This window comes from Capricornis sumatraensis, chromosome 23 (genome assembly GCF_032405125.1).
Source record: "Capricornis sumatraensis isolate serow.1 chromosome 23, serow.2, whole genome shotgun sequence".
NCBI classification, from domain to species: Eukaryota; Metazoa; Chordata; class Mammalia; order Artiodactyla; family Bovidae; genus Capricornis; species Capricornis sumatraensis.
The window spans coordinates 42,643,828-42,660,723 of record NC_091091.1 but is presented as its reverse complement, the minus strand read 5'-3'; the positions used below and the strand labels follow the sequence as shown (position 1 = coordinate 42,660,723).

Sequence of the window (16,896 nt, the reverse complement as noted above, 5' to 3'; positions counted from 1 at the left end):
CCCTGAAGAAGGGAAAGGCTACCTACTCCAGTATTCTGGCCCGGAGAATTCCATGGGCTAACATATAGTCCAAGGGGTCACAAAGAGTCAGAATGACTGAGTGACTTTCACTTCACTTGAGCATTTTACAAGCACAACGATTCAAGAGAATCTCTTCAGCAAATTGACTTAAAAAGACGGCTTGGAGCCCACAGCTCCGATTACTCCCAAGTCACCCCTCTTCCCAGAGGCTGCAGGGGTGACTCCCCCCCTACCAAGGTGTGCTGTGTCCCGGGGGCTCACCTGAGCAGACAACACCCGCATCCTCATGGTGCCCGCAGTTGTGGGAGAACCAGCCACTGTGGGGGCACTGCCACACCTTGGCCTCATTCCCCGCGCACTGCACGTTGTCCAGGATGATGTGGCCGGTGCCTCCACCAAAGTAGCTCTGCTTCGGGGCCAACAAGGCCTCGCCGCAGCCAAGCTGCTGGCACACGACCCTGGCGTCCGTCAGGTCCCAGCTGTTGTCACACACGGTGCCCCAGGTGCCGTTGTAGGAGACCTCCACCCGACCCTCACATCTGTGACTGCCATTCCCCAGCCTCAGGGACTCACCTGGGGACGGGAAAGCAGAGTCTCCTGAGCTGTAGGGCTGTGCCCCATCTCTCTGGAAACTTCTGCCCGAGAGAGGATCTCTGACATTCTCCTATGGGAACCTTTCTGCATATTCAGCTGCTGCACTCTAGATAGGGAGACCCTATGTCTTGATGTGCCAGGAATTGTTCAGTCACTAAGCTGCCTCCAGCTGTTTGTGACCTCATGGACTGCAGCACGCCTGACTCCTCCACTGTCTTCCAAAGGTTGCTCAGATTCATGTTCATTGAGTTGGTGATGCTATCTAATGATCTCATCCTCTGCCACCCGCCTCTTTTGACTTCAGTCTTTCCCAGCACCAGAGTCTTTTCCAATTAGTCAGCTCTTCGCATCAGGTGGCCAAAGTATTGGAGCTTCCACTTTTGTATCAGTCCTTCCAGTGAATATTCAGGACTGATCTCCTTTAGGATGGACTGGTTGGATCTCCTTGCTGTCCAAGGGCCTTTCAAGTATCTTCTCCAGCACCACAATTCAAAAGCATCAATTCTTCTGCACTCAGCCTTCTTTATGGTCCAACTCTCACATCCATACATGAATACTGGAAAAACCAGTACTTTGTCTCTACAGACGGACCTTTGCTGGCAAAGTGATGTCTCTGCTTTTTAATAGGCTGACAAACCTAGACAAAACTAGCTTCCTGGTTTATGACTGGGGTAGGTCAGTTAGTGCCTGTTGAATCTGCCTGCAATGTGGGAGACCTGGGTTGGATGCCTGGGTGGAGAAGATCCCCTGGAGAAGGAAATGGCAACCCACCCAGGTATTCTTGCCTGGAGAATGCCATAGGCAGAGGAGCCTGGTGGGCTACAAACAGTCCATGGGGACACAAAGAGTTGAAGATGACTGAGCGACCAACACTACTACTGGCAATTGTTTCCGAGTCCCTATTATACTCTCCGAAGTCCCCTGACGGAGGGAAAAGTTGCACAGCATCTGCCGAGAGCTCTGTAATCGTCTTCCTGTCTTGTACAGGAAGTAGTCTGGATGGTTTCTGCATTGAACTCAGCTGGAAGCAGGTGGGCTGGCAGTTGTAGTTTGAGATGGTTTTCTTCTAGAAGGATCTGCTTTATTGCATTTCTGCTTCCTTTGGAGAAGGAGGAGGCTGTTGTCATGGGCCCTCCCTCAACACGCACGGCCATGGTAAGACGTGAGACTCGGCTCTCTATCTCTTTAGGGGGACATCTTGGTGGAGGAAGACGACAGTGAGGGGCAGAGCAGGGGGAGGGGTGATCTGGGGGCTGTCAGTGTCAGAGCACTGTCACTCAGATGTCAGTTATGTGGGTGGAACCCACAGGTCAGATTTACAAAAGCATCTCCTCTCTTAAAGGGAAAGGGTGCACATTAGACCAGACATCCCTCTGAAGTCTGCGTTAGGATACCCACCGCTCTCCCTTTTGTTCTGCTGGACGGCGCTGTACAGGGCATAGAACCCCATGTTCGTGATCCTGGCATCACTCCTGAACACCGTGGTCAGGATGTTTGAAGAAGAGTGGAATGTGAGCTCGGTTCCAGCACAAAATCTGCCCAAGGAGAGCGAGGCAACTTGCTGTCCATCAAACACTTCGATGAAATCGTAAGGGCACCCGTAGACATCCTCTAAGCTGAGGAGGTGAAGGCAGAGTTAAGCTCCCCAAGGAAATCTGCCAGATTGTTATACATAAAGTCAAATTTTTGCATGACATGCAGCCAGAAACTGCAGTCTCCTGCATGTCCTTCCAACCACACATCTCCCTCGTGGACCTGACCCCTCTGATGCTGCCTGAGTCTGCCCTCTCGGTCCCCTCCCTGTTGGGACTGGTCCAGGTCAGCCAGTCTCTTGTCTTTTCTGGTCTATTTCAGCTCCCCCACCAAGGGGGGATATGAGGAACGAATGAACTGAGGGTATTTAATATGCAAAAGAAAAGTCTTAGTAGGAACAGGATAGAAATTTTCGGAAGAGGAAGATGATCTCTTGTGTGTAGCACCAGGCGGAAAGACAAAGGTCTGAAAAGGTAATGACGATGAACAGACTGGGGTTCAGCCAGAGGAAGAGGCTGTGTCCCAAACGGAGCTGGCTGAGAGTGGAGGGGTGGGGTCTTCATGTGTGGGTCACCCCAGCTGGGGCTCCCTCCATGATGGTGTCAGGGATGCTCATGAGGTCTTCTCCAACTGCATGGGAAGTTGAGCTCAGTGATTAAAACTCCTTAAGTGATACTGGAGCCTATTATACAGAGTGAAGTAAGTCAGAAAGAGAAACACCAATACAGTATATTAACAGATATATATGGAATTTAGAAAGATGGTAACAACAGTTGGACTATAAAGAAAGCTGAGCACTGAAGAATTGATGCTTTTGAACTGTGGTGTTGGAGAAGACTCTTGAGAACCCCTTGGATAGCAAGGAGTTTCAACCAGTCCATCCTAAATGAAATCAGTTCTGGGTGTTCATCGGAGGGACTGATAGTGAAGCTGAAACTCGAATACTTTGGCCACCTGATGTGAATAACTGACTCATTTTGAAAAGACCCTGATGCTGGGGAAGATTGAAGGCAGGAGGAAAAGGGGCCGACAGAGGGCGAGATGGTTGGATGGCATCACTGACCCAATGGACATGAGTTTGCATAAACTCCAGGAGTTGGTGATGGACAGGGAAGCCTGGCATGCTGCAGTCCTTGGGGTTGCAAAGAGTCAGACATGACTGAGCAACTGAACTAAACTGAACTGAATGATGACTCTATATGTGAGACAGCAAAAGAGACACAGATATAAAGAACAGACTTTTGGACACTGTGGGAGAAGGCGAGGGTAGGATGACTTGAGAGAATGGCATTGAAACATGTATATTATCACATGTGAAATAGATCACCAGTCCAAGTTTGATGCATGAAACATGGCACTCAAAGCCGGTGCACTGGGATGACCCACAGGGATGGGATGGGGAGGGAGGTGGGAGGGGGTTTGGGATGGGGGACACATGTACACCCATGGCTGATTCATGTCAATGTATGGCAAAAACCACCACAATATTGTAAAGTAATTAACCTCCAATTAAAATAAACAAATTAATTTAAAAAATAAAATACAATCTGAAAAAAAAATTTAAAAAGAACTCCTTAAGCTCAGATGACCAGACCAGTTTTCACCTAACATGTGAAGGGATTTGTCAGATGGTGCTGTAGGCAGAAGGTTTGTGTCCCCTCAAAATTCATTTGTTGAAACTTAACCCTCAATAGTAATAGTCTTAGGAGATGGGGCCTTTGGGCAGTGACTAGGTTGTTAGGGCAGAGCCTTCATGATGGGATTAGTGCCCTTATAAAGAGGCTGAGAAAGCTCCAGGTCCCCTCCCTCAACTGAAGCCATAGTGAAATCCAGCCATCTGTGAGCCTGGAAGCAGGTCCTCACCAGACACTGAGCCTGCTGGTATACTTATTTTGGACTTGCCAGCCTGCACAACTGTGAGAAACAAACTTCTGTTGCTTATTAAGACACCCAGTCTATTATATTTTTGTTCGTCACATCATGTCATCTAGTTACTCAATGGTGTCCAACTTATGCAACTTCACGATCCGCCAGGCTCCTCTCCAGGCAAAAATTGCCAATCTCTTCTCCAGGGGATCTTCCTGACCTAGGAATCGCAGCCGGGTCTCCCACATTGCAGGCAGATTCTTTACCATCTGAGCCACCAGGGAAGCCCAAAAGATAGATAGGTCCCACAGAGATTTGAACTCTGATCACTGGATTTGAAGTCCACAGTGCTAACCATTACACCATGGGGCCACTACAGGAAATTAACTTCTGTTGTTTATTAAGACACCCAGTCTATTAAATTTTTGTTATAGCAGCTAATGAGTCAGGCACTTGGAAAGGCAACCTCTTGGGGAAAGCACGGATTCAAATCCAAACCGGCCCTTGAAGCAGAGAAAGACACAACTGCTTACTTCAGGGTGGGGATCGTCAGCTCTACGCGGTACTTCTCGGCCAGGTGGATCACCCAGACACACTCCACGTCAGTGGGGTAGTTGGTTGGGTACCGGGGACTGGAGAAGGATCCTGACAGACTTGAAATGACACCCCCACAGGAGCTACTTCCTCCTGTGAAAACGGGATGAAGAGACCCATGGCTGGAGTCTTCAAACAGGTACCTTACCTTTTCCCAGGTATGGTACCCAGAATCCCACCAAGCTCAAGAGAGAATCACAAAATGGGAAGGGATCATGCTGGTGTAGACATAGCCGTGGCTTAGCTGGAGTGTGGTCATACCCACAAGGGGTGGGGGTGAGGGTGGAGGAAAGATGTGTGATGGGTAGGCAGGACCCTAAGATTGTAGGTGAGGCTGGAAATGGATTGGATATATACATGGCAGCTGTGGGGTGTCAAGGACACTTCATTAATCCTGTCCCAGCTTCCTGTCATGCAAATCAGCTCAACTGAGATGCAGACAATCCACCCATTTGGGAGGGCTCCATCCCCCACTTCCTCTCCCTCATGCAACCAGGACAGCGGATGTCTATTCTACTTTTATGAATTATCACCATAATTCTAATTCATAAAAGCAGAAGAAATGGTTGTATGGCATCACTGACTCAAGGGACATGAGTTTGAGCAAACTCCAGGAGATAGTGAAGGACAGGGAAGCCTGGCATGCTGCAGTCCATTGGATCAAAGAGTCAGACATGACTTAGCAATTGAACAACAATCATCATTCTATCCTTTAGGGGTGATACTTTCAATGCAAGAGTGTTACCTGATAGGACAGGTGCTTGGGGAACAGCAGCTGCAAAAATCAAAACCAAAGAAAATCAGGAAAGAGATTCGCCCGATGACATCACCTTCTACTTAAGTGCAAATGAACGAAGGTGCTACTAGTCTTGAGTCTCAATACATGGTGTGGACACACTTATTCCTCTTAGCTCCCCGATTGAGATGTAGCTACTCCCCTTCTCTCAGTGATTCACCACAAAATCACAGACAACGCAGTCATGTGATTTGTTTTCTCTTCTGCGCTGGGTCCACCAACCCAAGGGCTGTCCTGAGAGTGACCAGTCATGAGGCATCACTCACAGTCACAGCACCAGGCTCGTGAGCATGCCATTGTCCCTGCAGACATTTATCAGGTGCCAAAATGCCGAGGGACAAAACCTGGGAAGCTGAGAGCCGTGGTGGGGAAAGGCAGGTTGGACAAGGAGTCCAAGGAAGTAAGACGGGCACCTTCCCACGGACCCACCTCTGCAACCCACACCAGAAGGCCTACAAGGGATGGTGTCTTCCACCTGGGATGCCCTCGGGACCTGGACTGGAGGAAAAGAGGCCCCCACCAAGTATCCCTCCACGTGCACCATAGCGGCGCCAGCCCAGGATTGGGGCAGCTGCCGGCCACTGTGCCTGGCCCCCAAACACTGTGAGGTGCACCCCTGACCTTCCCCAACCCAGACTCCCACGGAGGGCACAGGGTGGCAGCAGTCCCTGGGTAAAGCTGGGAGGAGGCTGGATGGGGCCCAGGGTGCCAGTGATCAGGGAAGCTGGCAGCTAAGAATTTGTTCTGCAGAGGCAGGCGAGTGCCAGAGGCTCTGACACAGCTGGAATCTCCCGTGTGGGGCTGCGGATCACATGGATTTTGAGTAGTTTACCTGAAGAAGGCGTACCTTCCTCCATCCCTGCTGTGTTGGCTAAGCCAGGAGGACCGCAGAGGAGCCCTAACCGTTTTTGCTTCTCACGCCCAATCTGCTCTTGACCCACTGGGAGAGTTCGACATTCCGTGCATCTTTCTTTGCCTGCACTCTTTGATTCTCTAACTCGTGTTCTTGAGAGGTAGACCTTCCCACCTCCTCTACTCCAGATCAACCCTCTGCTCGGCTACTGTGATGGGACATCCTCTTTCAGTCCCTCCTGCCCCTCCCTGATCTGCCGTCCAGAGAGAGTGTCGGATGCTATTTCCTTTGGGCAACATGACTCTCAGCTTCTCATACAAGCCGCTGGCTCTCAGCCTTGGCCACACACTGGAATTACACAGGAAGTTTTAAATATCACCAATGACTGGGTGAGACCCAGAGGTTCTGATGTGACTGGTCTGGGGTGCAGCTTCAGTATCATAAAATTTTAAAGCTCCCTGGGTGATTCCAGAGTCTAGGTCACTGTCCACCTCTGTTGGGATGCTGAAACAGGTTGTGCATGTTAGTTGCTCGGTTGTGTCTGATTCTTTGCGACCTCAAGGACTGTAGCCCCCCAGGCTCCTCTCTCCATGGAATTCTCCAGGCAAGAATACTGGAGTGGGCTGCCATTCCCTTCTCCAGGGGATCTTCCAGATCCAGGGATCTAACCTAGATCTCCCTGAAAGAGGTTATATTTCTTATTTACTTTGCAGAGGTATTGGAAGTGCAGGGTCAGACCTACCTGGGGGTGCAGGATTCACGTCTGGAGCCCAGTCCCCTGCATCTGCATGCACTGAAAAAGATAGATTTAGGACATCTGTGCTAAATTATATCAGGACAAGTGGTGGTTTTCCGCAGGTCCCAAGCAGGCAGGTTTCCTGTTACACAAGCAAGAAAGGGCGTGTTTGGTAAACAGCTCCAGACCTGAGAGGAGCTGCAGAAAACACGCCCTGACAATTATGTGGCCCTGGAGGGTGTGTTCCCAAGAGAGCCCAGTTCTTGGCATTCTCTGTCAGCCTGGCTGAAGGGACACCTTCTGCCAGGTCACCAGCCCTGCTCTGCGCACACCTTCCTCCATCCCTGAGCTGCTGAAAGATCAGAAAAAACCTGCCCCTGGAAGAGAGAGACAGGTAGCTGAGCAGACGACGCCAGCATCCTCATGGTGACCACAGCTGGGGTCTGACCAGCCGGAACTGGGGCACTGGCCAAGGTGGCTCTCGCTCCCCGAACTCTGCAGGTTGTCCAGGAGGATGTCTCCAGAGCCCAGGCTGAAGTGGGCCTTTCCTGGGGGAAGAGACGGCCTGACCGCACCCCAGCTGCCAGCACACGACCCTTGCTTCATTCAGGTCCCACAGTTCGTCACACACAGTGTGAGGGAAGTGAGCCTGGCACTCCAGGCTCCCTGGTGCAGGATTTCCACAAGTCCGGAGCACCGTTCAGAACTGTCCACCAGCTACAGCTCTGGCTCATCTTCCAAACAAAGCAAGATTTTACCTTTGAGTTTAGGTAGTTTTAAATAGGAAGGATTTCTAGCTCCCATATTTGCAGCTAAGTCAAATAAATGTAAGAATGAAGCCTTATTAAAGCTGTCTCAAGTCTGTAATACATGAGAGAGGTAGGTTTAGATTCCACCTCTCCTGCTCCCTAGGTGTGTAACCTTTGACAAATTATCTCCCTGGGCCTCAGTTTCCTCATCTGTAAAATGGGGTGCCAAGTCAACAACAGCACGTACACGAAGCACAGAGCTCAGCCCCGATACACCTTGGGTCCTACAGATCTTGCCCTGTGCTTCTCTGGGTCACAAAGCTGGGTTCCTGGGGCAATGGGCTCCTGGCTGCTTCTCTGGGCAGGTCCTGGACAAGTGTTTGGATAAGTGTAGATTTAATCCCCTGAAGGCACCTGGCCACAAGGGAGTCTATGACTCCATAAAGCCCAAAGGGACCGGCTTTTTCTGGGTTGACAGGCTGTGTCCCGCTGGAATCACCTGCTGTCCCCTGGCGACACCTGGGGACATTCTTCCCTTACTGTGCTCACAGGCTTGCCTTCTTTCAGTTTCTTTGACATGTCCAGCTCTTTCCTCCCTGAGAGCCTGTGCATTGCTCTTCTTTCTGCTGAGAATGCCCCTTTATGGTCACTCCTCACATATGGCCTGCTCAGCAAGGCCGTCCATCCCTTTCAGTCCACAGTAGCAGCAGCTCCAGCCCACGTGGCTCTCTGTTCCCAACCTTATCACCAGCCCCACATCATCTTGTTTATCTGCTTGTTTGCTGTGTCTTGATCCTCCCCCACTCACCCATACCTGCCCGACTGTAAACTGCAGGGGGGAGGGCACTGTACTGTTGGCTGCATGGGGCTGGCACACAGTAGGACCTTAGTGAATACTACTGGATGAATAAATGATGATCCTGAGTCAACGAATCATCTGGATTTCAACTCCTGGACTTTACTTAGCCTCTCCAGGGCAAGATCTCACACATGCCTTTGGAAGGTCCAGAAACACCTTCCCCGCCCCCCACCCCCCAGCCGTAAAATACAAACTGGAAGTTTCTACCTGAATTCCTAGCGACCTGAGTTACTGTGGCCCCACAACTGACAGATAAGTATCTTTTTTGGTGCAAACTGGACCTGGCTCTGGAATGATGAGCTATAGGGTCTATCCATCAAGGAGTCCCCATAGTCAAGGCTATAGTTTTTCCAGTGGTCATGTATGGATGTGAGAGTTGGACTGTGAAGAAAGCTGAGTGCCAAAGAGTTGATGCTTTTGAACTGTGGTGTTGGAGAAGTCTCTTGAGAGTCTCTTGGACTGCAAGGAGACCCAACCAGTCCATTCTGAAGGAGATCAGTCCTAGGTGTTCACTGGAAGGAATGATGCTAAAGCTGAAACTCCAATACTTTTGCCACCTCATGCATTGGAAAAGACTCTGATGCTGGGAGGGATTGGGGGCAAGAGGAGAAGGGGACAACGGAGGATGAGATGGCTGGATGGCATCACCGACTCGATGGACATGAGTTTGAGTGAACTCCAGAAGTTGGTGATGGACAGGGAGGTCCGGCGTGCTGCGATTCATGGGGTCAAAAAGAGTCGGACATGACTGAGCGACTGAACTGAACTGAGGCCTCTAATGAGTCTAGGGTTCAAAGGAGGCAAGATGTAAAGTGAGCCATCTGGTGGAGGGAGGAGGATTCTTGGAAGACAGACTTTACCTTTCAGCACCCTGGACAGTAACAGGTCCAGGGCGGTGGGCTGTGACGTGGAGAGGAGCTGCCTGCCCGTTCACATATAGGCTGCACATGTGCTCAGTGGCTTGGTTGTGGCTGACTCTTTGCGACCCCATGGCCTTTAGCCTGCCAGGCTCCTCTGTCCGTGGGATTTTCCAGGCAAGAATACTGGAGTGGGTTGCCATTTCCTCCTCCAGGGGATCTTCCTGACTCAGGGATGGAACCTCCATCTCCTGCATCGGCAGGTGGTTCTTTACCACTAGCGCCTCCTGGGAAGCCCATCACCACTTTATTTCAATTGCCCACAAGACATTCTTAGTGGAAAAAGCTAGCAGTGATACAGCAGGGCCTTTCTGGCTAATTGTAGGGGAGCTTTTAAAACTGAAGCCCATGCTTCTGCTAATAGGAGAATCCCTTAAATTAGAAAACTATTATTTTTTTTTCATGGCCAAAAGCCTACTTGAAGCTTCCTACCTGACTCTCTTCTGCCCTGGGGTATCGCATTGAACAGAGCATAAAAGCCAGTGTTGGTGATCATGCAATCACTTCGGAACACCACAGTCAGGATGTCAGAGGAGGAGAAAAACATCACAGCCGCTGAAGCACAGAACTTCCCCATGGAGAGTGAGGCGATCCTGGGGCCATCGAAGATTTCTACTGAGTCGGACGGACATCCAAGGATATCTTCCAATCTGGGGGAATCACAGTGGAGGCTTAGCAGCTGGTTAGGGCTTCCTAGATTTTTTTAAAATTGCTTACTTAGGTTTATTTTTATTTATTTTTTGGTTGGGCTATGTGACATGCTGGATCTTAGTTCCCCCAATCAGGGTTCAAATCTGTGCCCCCTGCAATGGAAGAAGATTGTTAACCACTGGGAAGTCCCAGGGCTTCCTAGATTTTAAAGCTCGAAAAGTATGACACGCACAGAATTAACTACTTGGATTATACTTTGAATCGCATATTAATACATAAAATATCAGTTAACCTTCTCAGATGCCTTATTAGCAAAACTTGTTTTATCTCTTTCTGAAGAATGTGTGAGGTTTATGGCCGCAACTCAGTAATAGAAACTTAGAAATCATACTGATTTTAGCCAATCACAACTTACACGAAACCTCGGGAGATGGTCATCCCGACTGATCAACATGTAACTGACATCACAGCCCAATTTTCCTAACTCTTTATTTCACAACATTCTTCACACCTAAATTCTTGGGGAGAAAAAACTTGATTTTGAAATAAAAACAATGTCAGCATGTGGAACAGTATTTGCACTTTGGTAATTATTCACAGGGATGTGTACGAGGGCTGATTGGTTGTTGTTGGCCCCGCCACATGGCACATGGGATCTTATAGTTCCCCAGCCAGGGATCAAACCTGGGCCCCCTGCATTGGGAGCAGAGTCTTAACCACTGGACCACCAGGGCAGTCCTGAAGGCTGATTTTGAAGAAATGGATAACTGATAACATGATAGGTTTTAGAGGTGTGGGTTCAAGGTTCTCACCTCATTATGGGCTGTATCCTTAAGGTTTCAGTTGACAAAGATAACACGTTTCTAGAATATTCTTTGTAATAGGGCATGTCTGAGTCCATGGGAGTGCATATGAAAGGGGGATTTTCATAGCATTTCACAGTATTGCTGTGTTTGTTGCACGGGGTGTGTCATAGTCAACAAGGAGAAGGGCTTTGCACAGACTCTCCTTAGCATTGTACACTGGTGAAGAGCGGGCCCTTTGACATCCAATGGACCTCGAAGGTTGGCCTTTGGTGAATAACCTCTCTGAGTCTCAGCTTCTTAGTCTTTAACTGGGATGATAAGGACATCTTTATTAGGGCTATAGTGATGCTGTAATGTGACAAAGCATACAGAATACACAGTGCAGAGCCTGAGCACACTAAAAATGTCAGTTTTTATTTTATGAACTGATAATAAAAGAATGGCAGTGACGTAGAAGAGTCTGTTTATGTCAGAGATGAGGCAGTGACTACCATCTCACTTCATTTTAAGGCGACATATAGAGGACACAGGGCTCATGGCTGGAGTAGTCGCCTAATGCATGTGTAGGCAAAGCCTCTTACTGCTTGCTTAAAACTCAGATTAAGAAAAAGAAAGTCTAAGAGGATAAATACTGGTACCCAGTGTACAATGAGGGCAAAGCTGAAAAAGACAATTTTAAAAAGTGAATTAAAAAAAAACCCTCATAGTAATGTTAAGTCAAATACGTGAATTAAACCACTTGTTGAATTTTTCAAGGCAATATTCTTACTTAGGTAGACTCTTCTTTTAAAGGGGGCTTCCCATGTGGTGCTAGTGATAAAGAACCTGCCTGACAATGCTGGAGACCTAAGAGACACGGGTTTGATCCCTGGGTTCAGAAGACCCCCTGGAGGAGGGCTTGGCAACCCATTCCAGTATCCTTGCCCAGAGAATCCCATGGACAGAGAAGCCTGGTGGGCTATAGTCCATGGGGTCACAAAGAGTCGGACATGACTGAGGTGACTTAGCATGCATGCACTTCTTCTAAAGAGTTGTTTCCTTACTTCAGAGTTGGAATCATGAGTTCTATGCGGAACTTCTTATCCACATGGATCTCCCACACACACTGGATGTCTGTTGGGTAGTTTTCCGGATAAAGTGGACTGGAAAATGAGCCAGAGAGACTAGAAATGACCCCTCCACAAGAGTCCCTTTCTCCTGAAACAGCAAGAAAAAGGATGTCAGGATATGTCCCCATGGCGTCACTTCTGTCATCCCACTAAGGACCTGGTGGAGTCAGGCTGTAGTCTGAATAAATAGATCTGTAACCTAAGCATCTTCTGGGAAGGACAGCCTATTCAGTCTAATTGTGACGGGTCAGAATGCATTCGAGAAGGAAATGGCAACCCACTCCAGTATTCTTGCCTGGAGAATCCCAGGGACAGAGGAGCCTGGTGGGCTGCTATCTATGGGGTCACACAGGGTTGGACACGACTGAAGCGACTTAGCAGCAGCAGCAGCAACAGAACACACTGATGTGAGAGCTCCCCACCCTCCTCCCTCTGTCATCCAATGGGGAAAATATTATCTCTGTCCTGTTGACTCTTTCTAAAGTGGAAGGTCTCACTTGCTGGGAGATAGGTGGAGCTGATCAGCTTGAGGGTTTGGGAAAGAGAGGCAGAGACAGACGTGGAGCTGTACGTGGTGGGGAAGGGGTGACTTTGAGGATCTGAGGGTCTGAGGAACTGAAGACAAAGGCAATGGGGGTGGTGTGGACTGTTCTGGGAGAGTGTGACTGGGACATCCCTTTAACTACTTTTTCACCAGTTTTTCTGGGTAGGTTCTTTCCTTCATCTCAATGTCTACTCAGACTGGAGTTTATAAGTTTTGGACTTTTAAGAATAAAACAAGTGAAATCTAACTCTTCCATTCTGGTTGTCATATTAATATAACTATATTATTTAATATAATAAATTTATACACACACACAAACATATAAATTTGAAACAGCACACCATATGAAAAAAGCAGAAAGCTTAGAATCATCAAATTATTTTAGAGGAAATTTGAAAGCATAACATTTTATTAATCTTGTACCCAAACTATGAAGATGATGAGCTTTCTTCTCTCTCCCCTGAGCACCTTGCAATTCTCCTGGAATCTCACAGATTCCTGGTCTTTCCCACAATGGAGGGTGGGAAGTGGTGAGGGACACAGGCAGCCCAGGGAGCTAGTGTGGACTGCTGTTTGTTGGTTACAAATGTCAGACTGACACTGAAACCCCCTGGGACTGGGTTTCCCGAAGCCTCTACACATTACTTTGCCAACAAAGGTCCATCTAGTCAAGGCTATGGTTTTTCCAATGGTCATGCACGGAGGTGAGAGTTGGAATATAAAGAAAGCTGAGCACTGAAGAATTGATGCTTTTGAACTGTGGTGTTGGAGAAGACTCTTGAGAGCCCCTTGGACTGCAAAGAGATCCAACCAGTCCATCCTAAGGGAGATCAGTCCCGGGTGTTCATTGGAAGGACTGATGTTGAAGCTGAAACTCCAATACTTTGGCCACCTGATGGGAAGAGCTGACTCATTTGAAAAGACCCTGAATGCTGGGAAAGATTGAAGGCAGGAGGAGAAGGGGATGACAGAGGATGAGACATGGCTGGATGGCATCACCGACTCAATGGACATGAGTTTGGGTAAACTCCGGGAGTTGGAGATGAACAGGGAGGCCTGGTGTGCTGCAGTCCATGGGGTCACAAAGAGTTGGACACGACTGAGCGACTGAACTGAACTGAACTGCACATGGCGGGTGGTGATGGGCTGGTACCCTTCGTGGGTGCCTATTACAGGACTGTGCCTGCAGGAGGCGGGCTGAGATGGGCAGATGGACTGAGCCACGTTTTCTTCGAATCCCTTGTCCCCCTCCTGCCTACTCTGATCTGGGCAGATCCACACGCCCCTTCCCAGCTGCTGCTTTTTTAGTTAAAAAATCAGCATTTCCAGGCATTGGCCATACTAATGCCACGCCCCTCAGCGAGGTGAGAACAGAGGGGATCCTCAGGCTGAGTCCTGGCCGCCCCACCTTATCGTGGGAGGGGCTGTGGCGGGTGTAGCTTGGGCAGCAGAGGCAGCCCCTCACCCACACTAAGCCACCCTTTGTGCCCCGTCCAGGGCACACCGCCTAGCATTTCCTCTGATGGTTCTTTTGAAAGGGAGTAACCACGTCAATTTAAAACAAGCAACTACCTGTTACATGATCCTGAGATGCTGTGGAAAGATCTAGAAGGGGGAAAAAAAAGGGGGATAATGCTGACATCAGGAGAATTAGTCTCATCTGCAAGTTAGTAAAATGTAAAGGGTTTCCTTAGAAATGTCCATGTACTTAGGGCAAACAGAGAAAAGTGTGAAGGTGCTGACTGAATGTTCTCTACGGTCCTGGGGCAGGCTGAGGAAGGCTGCAGGTTTTCCAACATGCCTCTGGTCACAGGGTGGGGTCTGGTCCCCTCCCTGGAGCCTGGGTGGTCTCTGTGGAAGCTCTGGCCAGCAGAATATGGCAGAAGCTGTGCTGTGCCATAAGAGACTGGCAGCTTGCACTTCCTGTCTCTGGGAACACCGGCTTGCTCGTGGCACCCTGAGCCAGCCTGAGCCACTCTGTAAGAAGTCTGATTCCCCTGCTGGAGGGGCCCTGTAAAGAGGCCCTGAGACCACCTGGAGAGGAAGCAGGCCCTTGGCTGAGTCCCCACCAGGCTCCAGGCATGAGAGTGCATCTGTCCTGGACTCTCCAGACCAGCCACTGGGTGGACCTGCTCTACACTGCGTGGAGCAGAAGGCTCTCCCAGCCAAGAACTGCCCCAATTCCTGACCCACCAAACCATGGCTTATAATTCAGTGGTTGTTGCTTTAAACCACTACATTTTAGAGCAGCAAGAGAGGGCCAGATGGCTCCTTTCATGCAATACAGTGGCACTGGTTTAGACGCTAAGTCGTGTCTGACTCTTGCAACCCCATGGACTGTAGCCCACCAGGCTCCTCTATCCATGGGATTTTCCAGGCAAAAATACTGGAGCAGGTTGCCATTTCTTACTCCAGGGGATCTTCCCGACCTAGGGATCGAACCTGAGTCTCCTGTATTGCAACCGGATTCTTTACCGCTGAGCCATCATTCATGCAGTATGGTCTTCCCCATTTCACCATCAATCCATGTAATTTTCAGTTTAGCTGAATTACATAAATGGGAAAACTATAGATGAGGCTTAATTTGAATATCCACTGCCCTTGACCCCAGCACTGGCCCTTTAACTTTGGATGGCCTTTCTCCTCTCACTCACGACCCCAACACACAAAGCTGGTCTCCCTCCAAGAATACTCAGAACACATTCAGGTCGTCTTCAGGCAGATGACCGAGTCAGATGCTCCTGTTAATGACGTGTGCCCGGCGGTGTTTTCTGAGGCTATGCACGGACAGGATTCAAAGGGTGAGAGATGGGGTTTAAAATTCCAGTTTTACTACTTTTAACTGAGTTATCCTGGGAAGGCTTCTTGATCTCCCAGTCCTCAATTGTAGGGATTAAATAAACGAGTTTATTCAGAAACCCTAGCGTCAGGCCTACTGCTATGTAGATGCTTAGGAATGTCTGTTGCAATGAAACAAAACGCCTTTTCACTACCTTCAGCATCATTTCAGAATCATCACATCATGTGGTGTTTGACTTTTCCAATCTTCAGTTTTTATTATAGAAGAATATCATTCAATCATTAACTTAAAAAACTGTTTGAAAACAAGCAAAAGATTCCCAACATGTACTCTGAGGACAGACTGATTAGTATCAAAGCTTAGTCCCCACATTAACTTGTTGAATGATCCTAGGAAAGTCACTTAACCTCTCTGCATCTCAAATTACTCTTTCTGTAAAAGAATATTTAAAATGCATTTTTGCAGGTTTCCCCGGTGACTCAGATGGTTAAGAATCTGCCTGCAATACAGGAGAATTGGGTTCAGTCTCTGAGTCAGGAAGATCCTCTGCAGAAGGGAATGCCTACCCATTCCAGTATTCTTGCCTGGAGAATTCCATGGACAGAGGAGCCTGGTGGGCTACAGTCCATGGGGCTGCAAAGAGTCAGCCATGACTGAGAGATTAACAGTTTCACTTCCTGAAGATTAAAGTAGTAGCCTGAGCTAAACGTCTCCCGTTTCGTGTTAGTTTTTGCCTGGTCTTTGTGTAGTTGGGGCCAATGAACGGATATGGTATATTAGATTGGTGGTCAAGAGCTTTGACACCTGTGGTTCAAGTCCAATGGCTACACCTTGGTACATTACTAATTTTCTGTATCTCAGTTTACCTATCTTGAAAATGGGAATAATCAAATAACTTACTTTAAGAGGTTATTGTGCAGATTAAATAAGTTACACAGGCCCCAAAACAGTGCCTGAAAGCATTTGTAAGTATTCAATGTTATTATTATTATAAAGTTGCCTGAACAACAAAGAAAATATGGACATACCTGGAAGTGTGGGAGGAGGCAGGTCTTTTGAATCTGAATGCACAAAAAAAGACAACAGGTCACTCTCTTTAGCGAATCCAAAGTTTGGAGGAGGTAGGGTAACAAGGGGGCCGGTGGGGAGGAAGTGGGGAGGACCCTGGTCTTTTTGGGCCCAGGACTTGGAGCGCTGCTCCTGGGTCATTCCAGTCTGCCTCCGGCAGGGTCCTTGGCCCCAGAGGGTGGGGTAGAGCATCTGGGTCAACTCTGCCCCTTCCCCGGTCACCAGGGCTGGATTACCCGTGGCCCCTCTTATGCAGGATCACCCGGATCATCTGTTAAAATGCAGATTCCAGCGTCCCTTCCCAAACCTAGTTGATCACAATCTCTAGGTGTGGGGTAGGGTCCAGGATTCAGCAAGGCGGGGCTGTGAGATGCCAGTTCACACTAACATTCAAGGCCTT

General features: G+C 48.8%; 2 protein-coding genes across 2 annotated transcripts in view; both read right to left on the bottom strand.

Annotated features, from left to right (window-relative positions):
* The window catches only part of LOC138070224 (deleted in malignant brain tumors 1 protein), a 37,746-nt gene extending 35,681 nt beyond the window's left edge, over nt 1-2,065 (bottom strand). Inside the window, exons 1-2 of the mRNA XM_068961369.1 lie at nt 2,014-2,065; nt 283-594 (exon numbers count right to left, since the gene is read on the bottom strand). Coding sequence (XP_068817470.1) covers nt 283-594; nt 2,014-2,065 — 364 coding nt within the window. The remainder of the gene's footprint in view (nt 1-282; nt 595-2,013) is intronic.
* A 2,478-nt stretch (nt 2,066-4,543) lies between these two features.
* The window catches only part of LOC138070223 (putative DMBT1-like protein), a 30,942-nt gene continuing 18,589 nt past the window's right edge, over nt 4,544-16,896 (bottom strand). Inside the window, 10 exon segments of the mRNA XM_068961368.1 lie at nt 4,544-4,701; nt 7,000-7,020; nt 7,386-7,545; nt 7,547-7,645; nt 7,648-7,727; nt 9,951-10,168; nt 12,019-12,172; nt 14,201-14,221; nt 14,746-14,760; nt 16,457-16,489. Of these exon segments, the coding sequence (XP_068817469.1) occupies nt 4,544-4,701; nt 7,000-7,020; nt 7,386-7,545; nt 7,547-7,645; nt 7,648-7,727; nt 9,951-10,168; nt 12,019-12,172; nt 14,201-14,221; nt 14,746-14,760; nt 16,457-16,489 (959 nt within the window).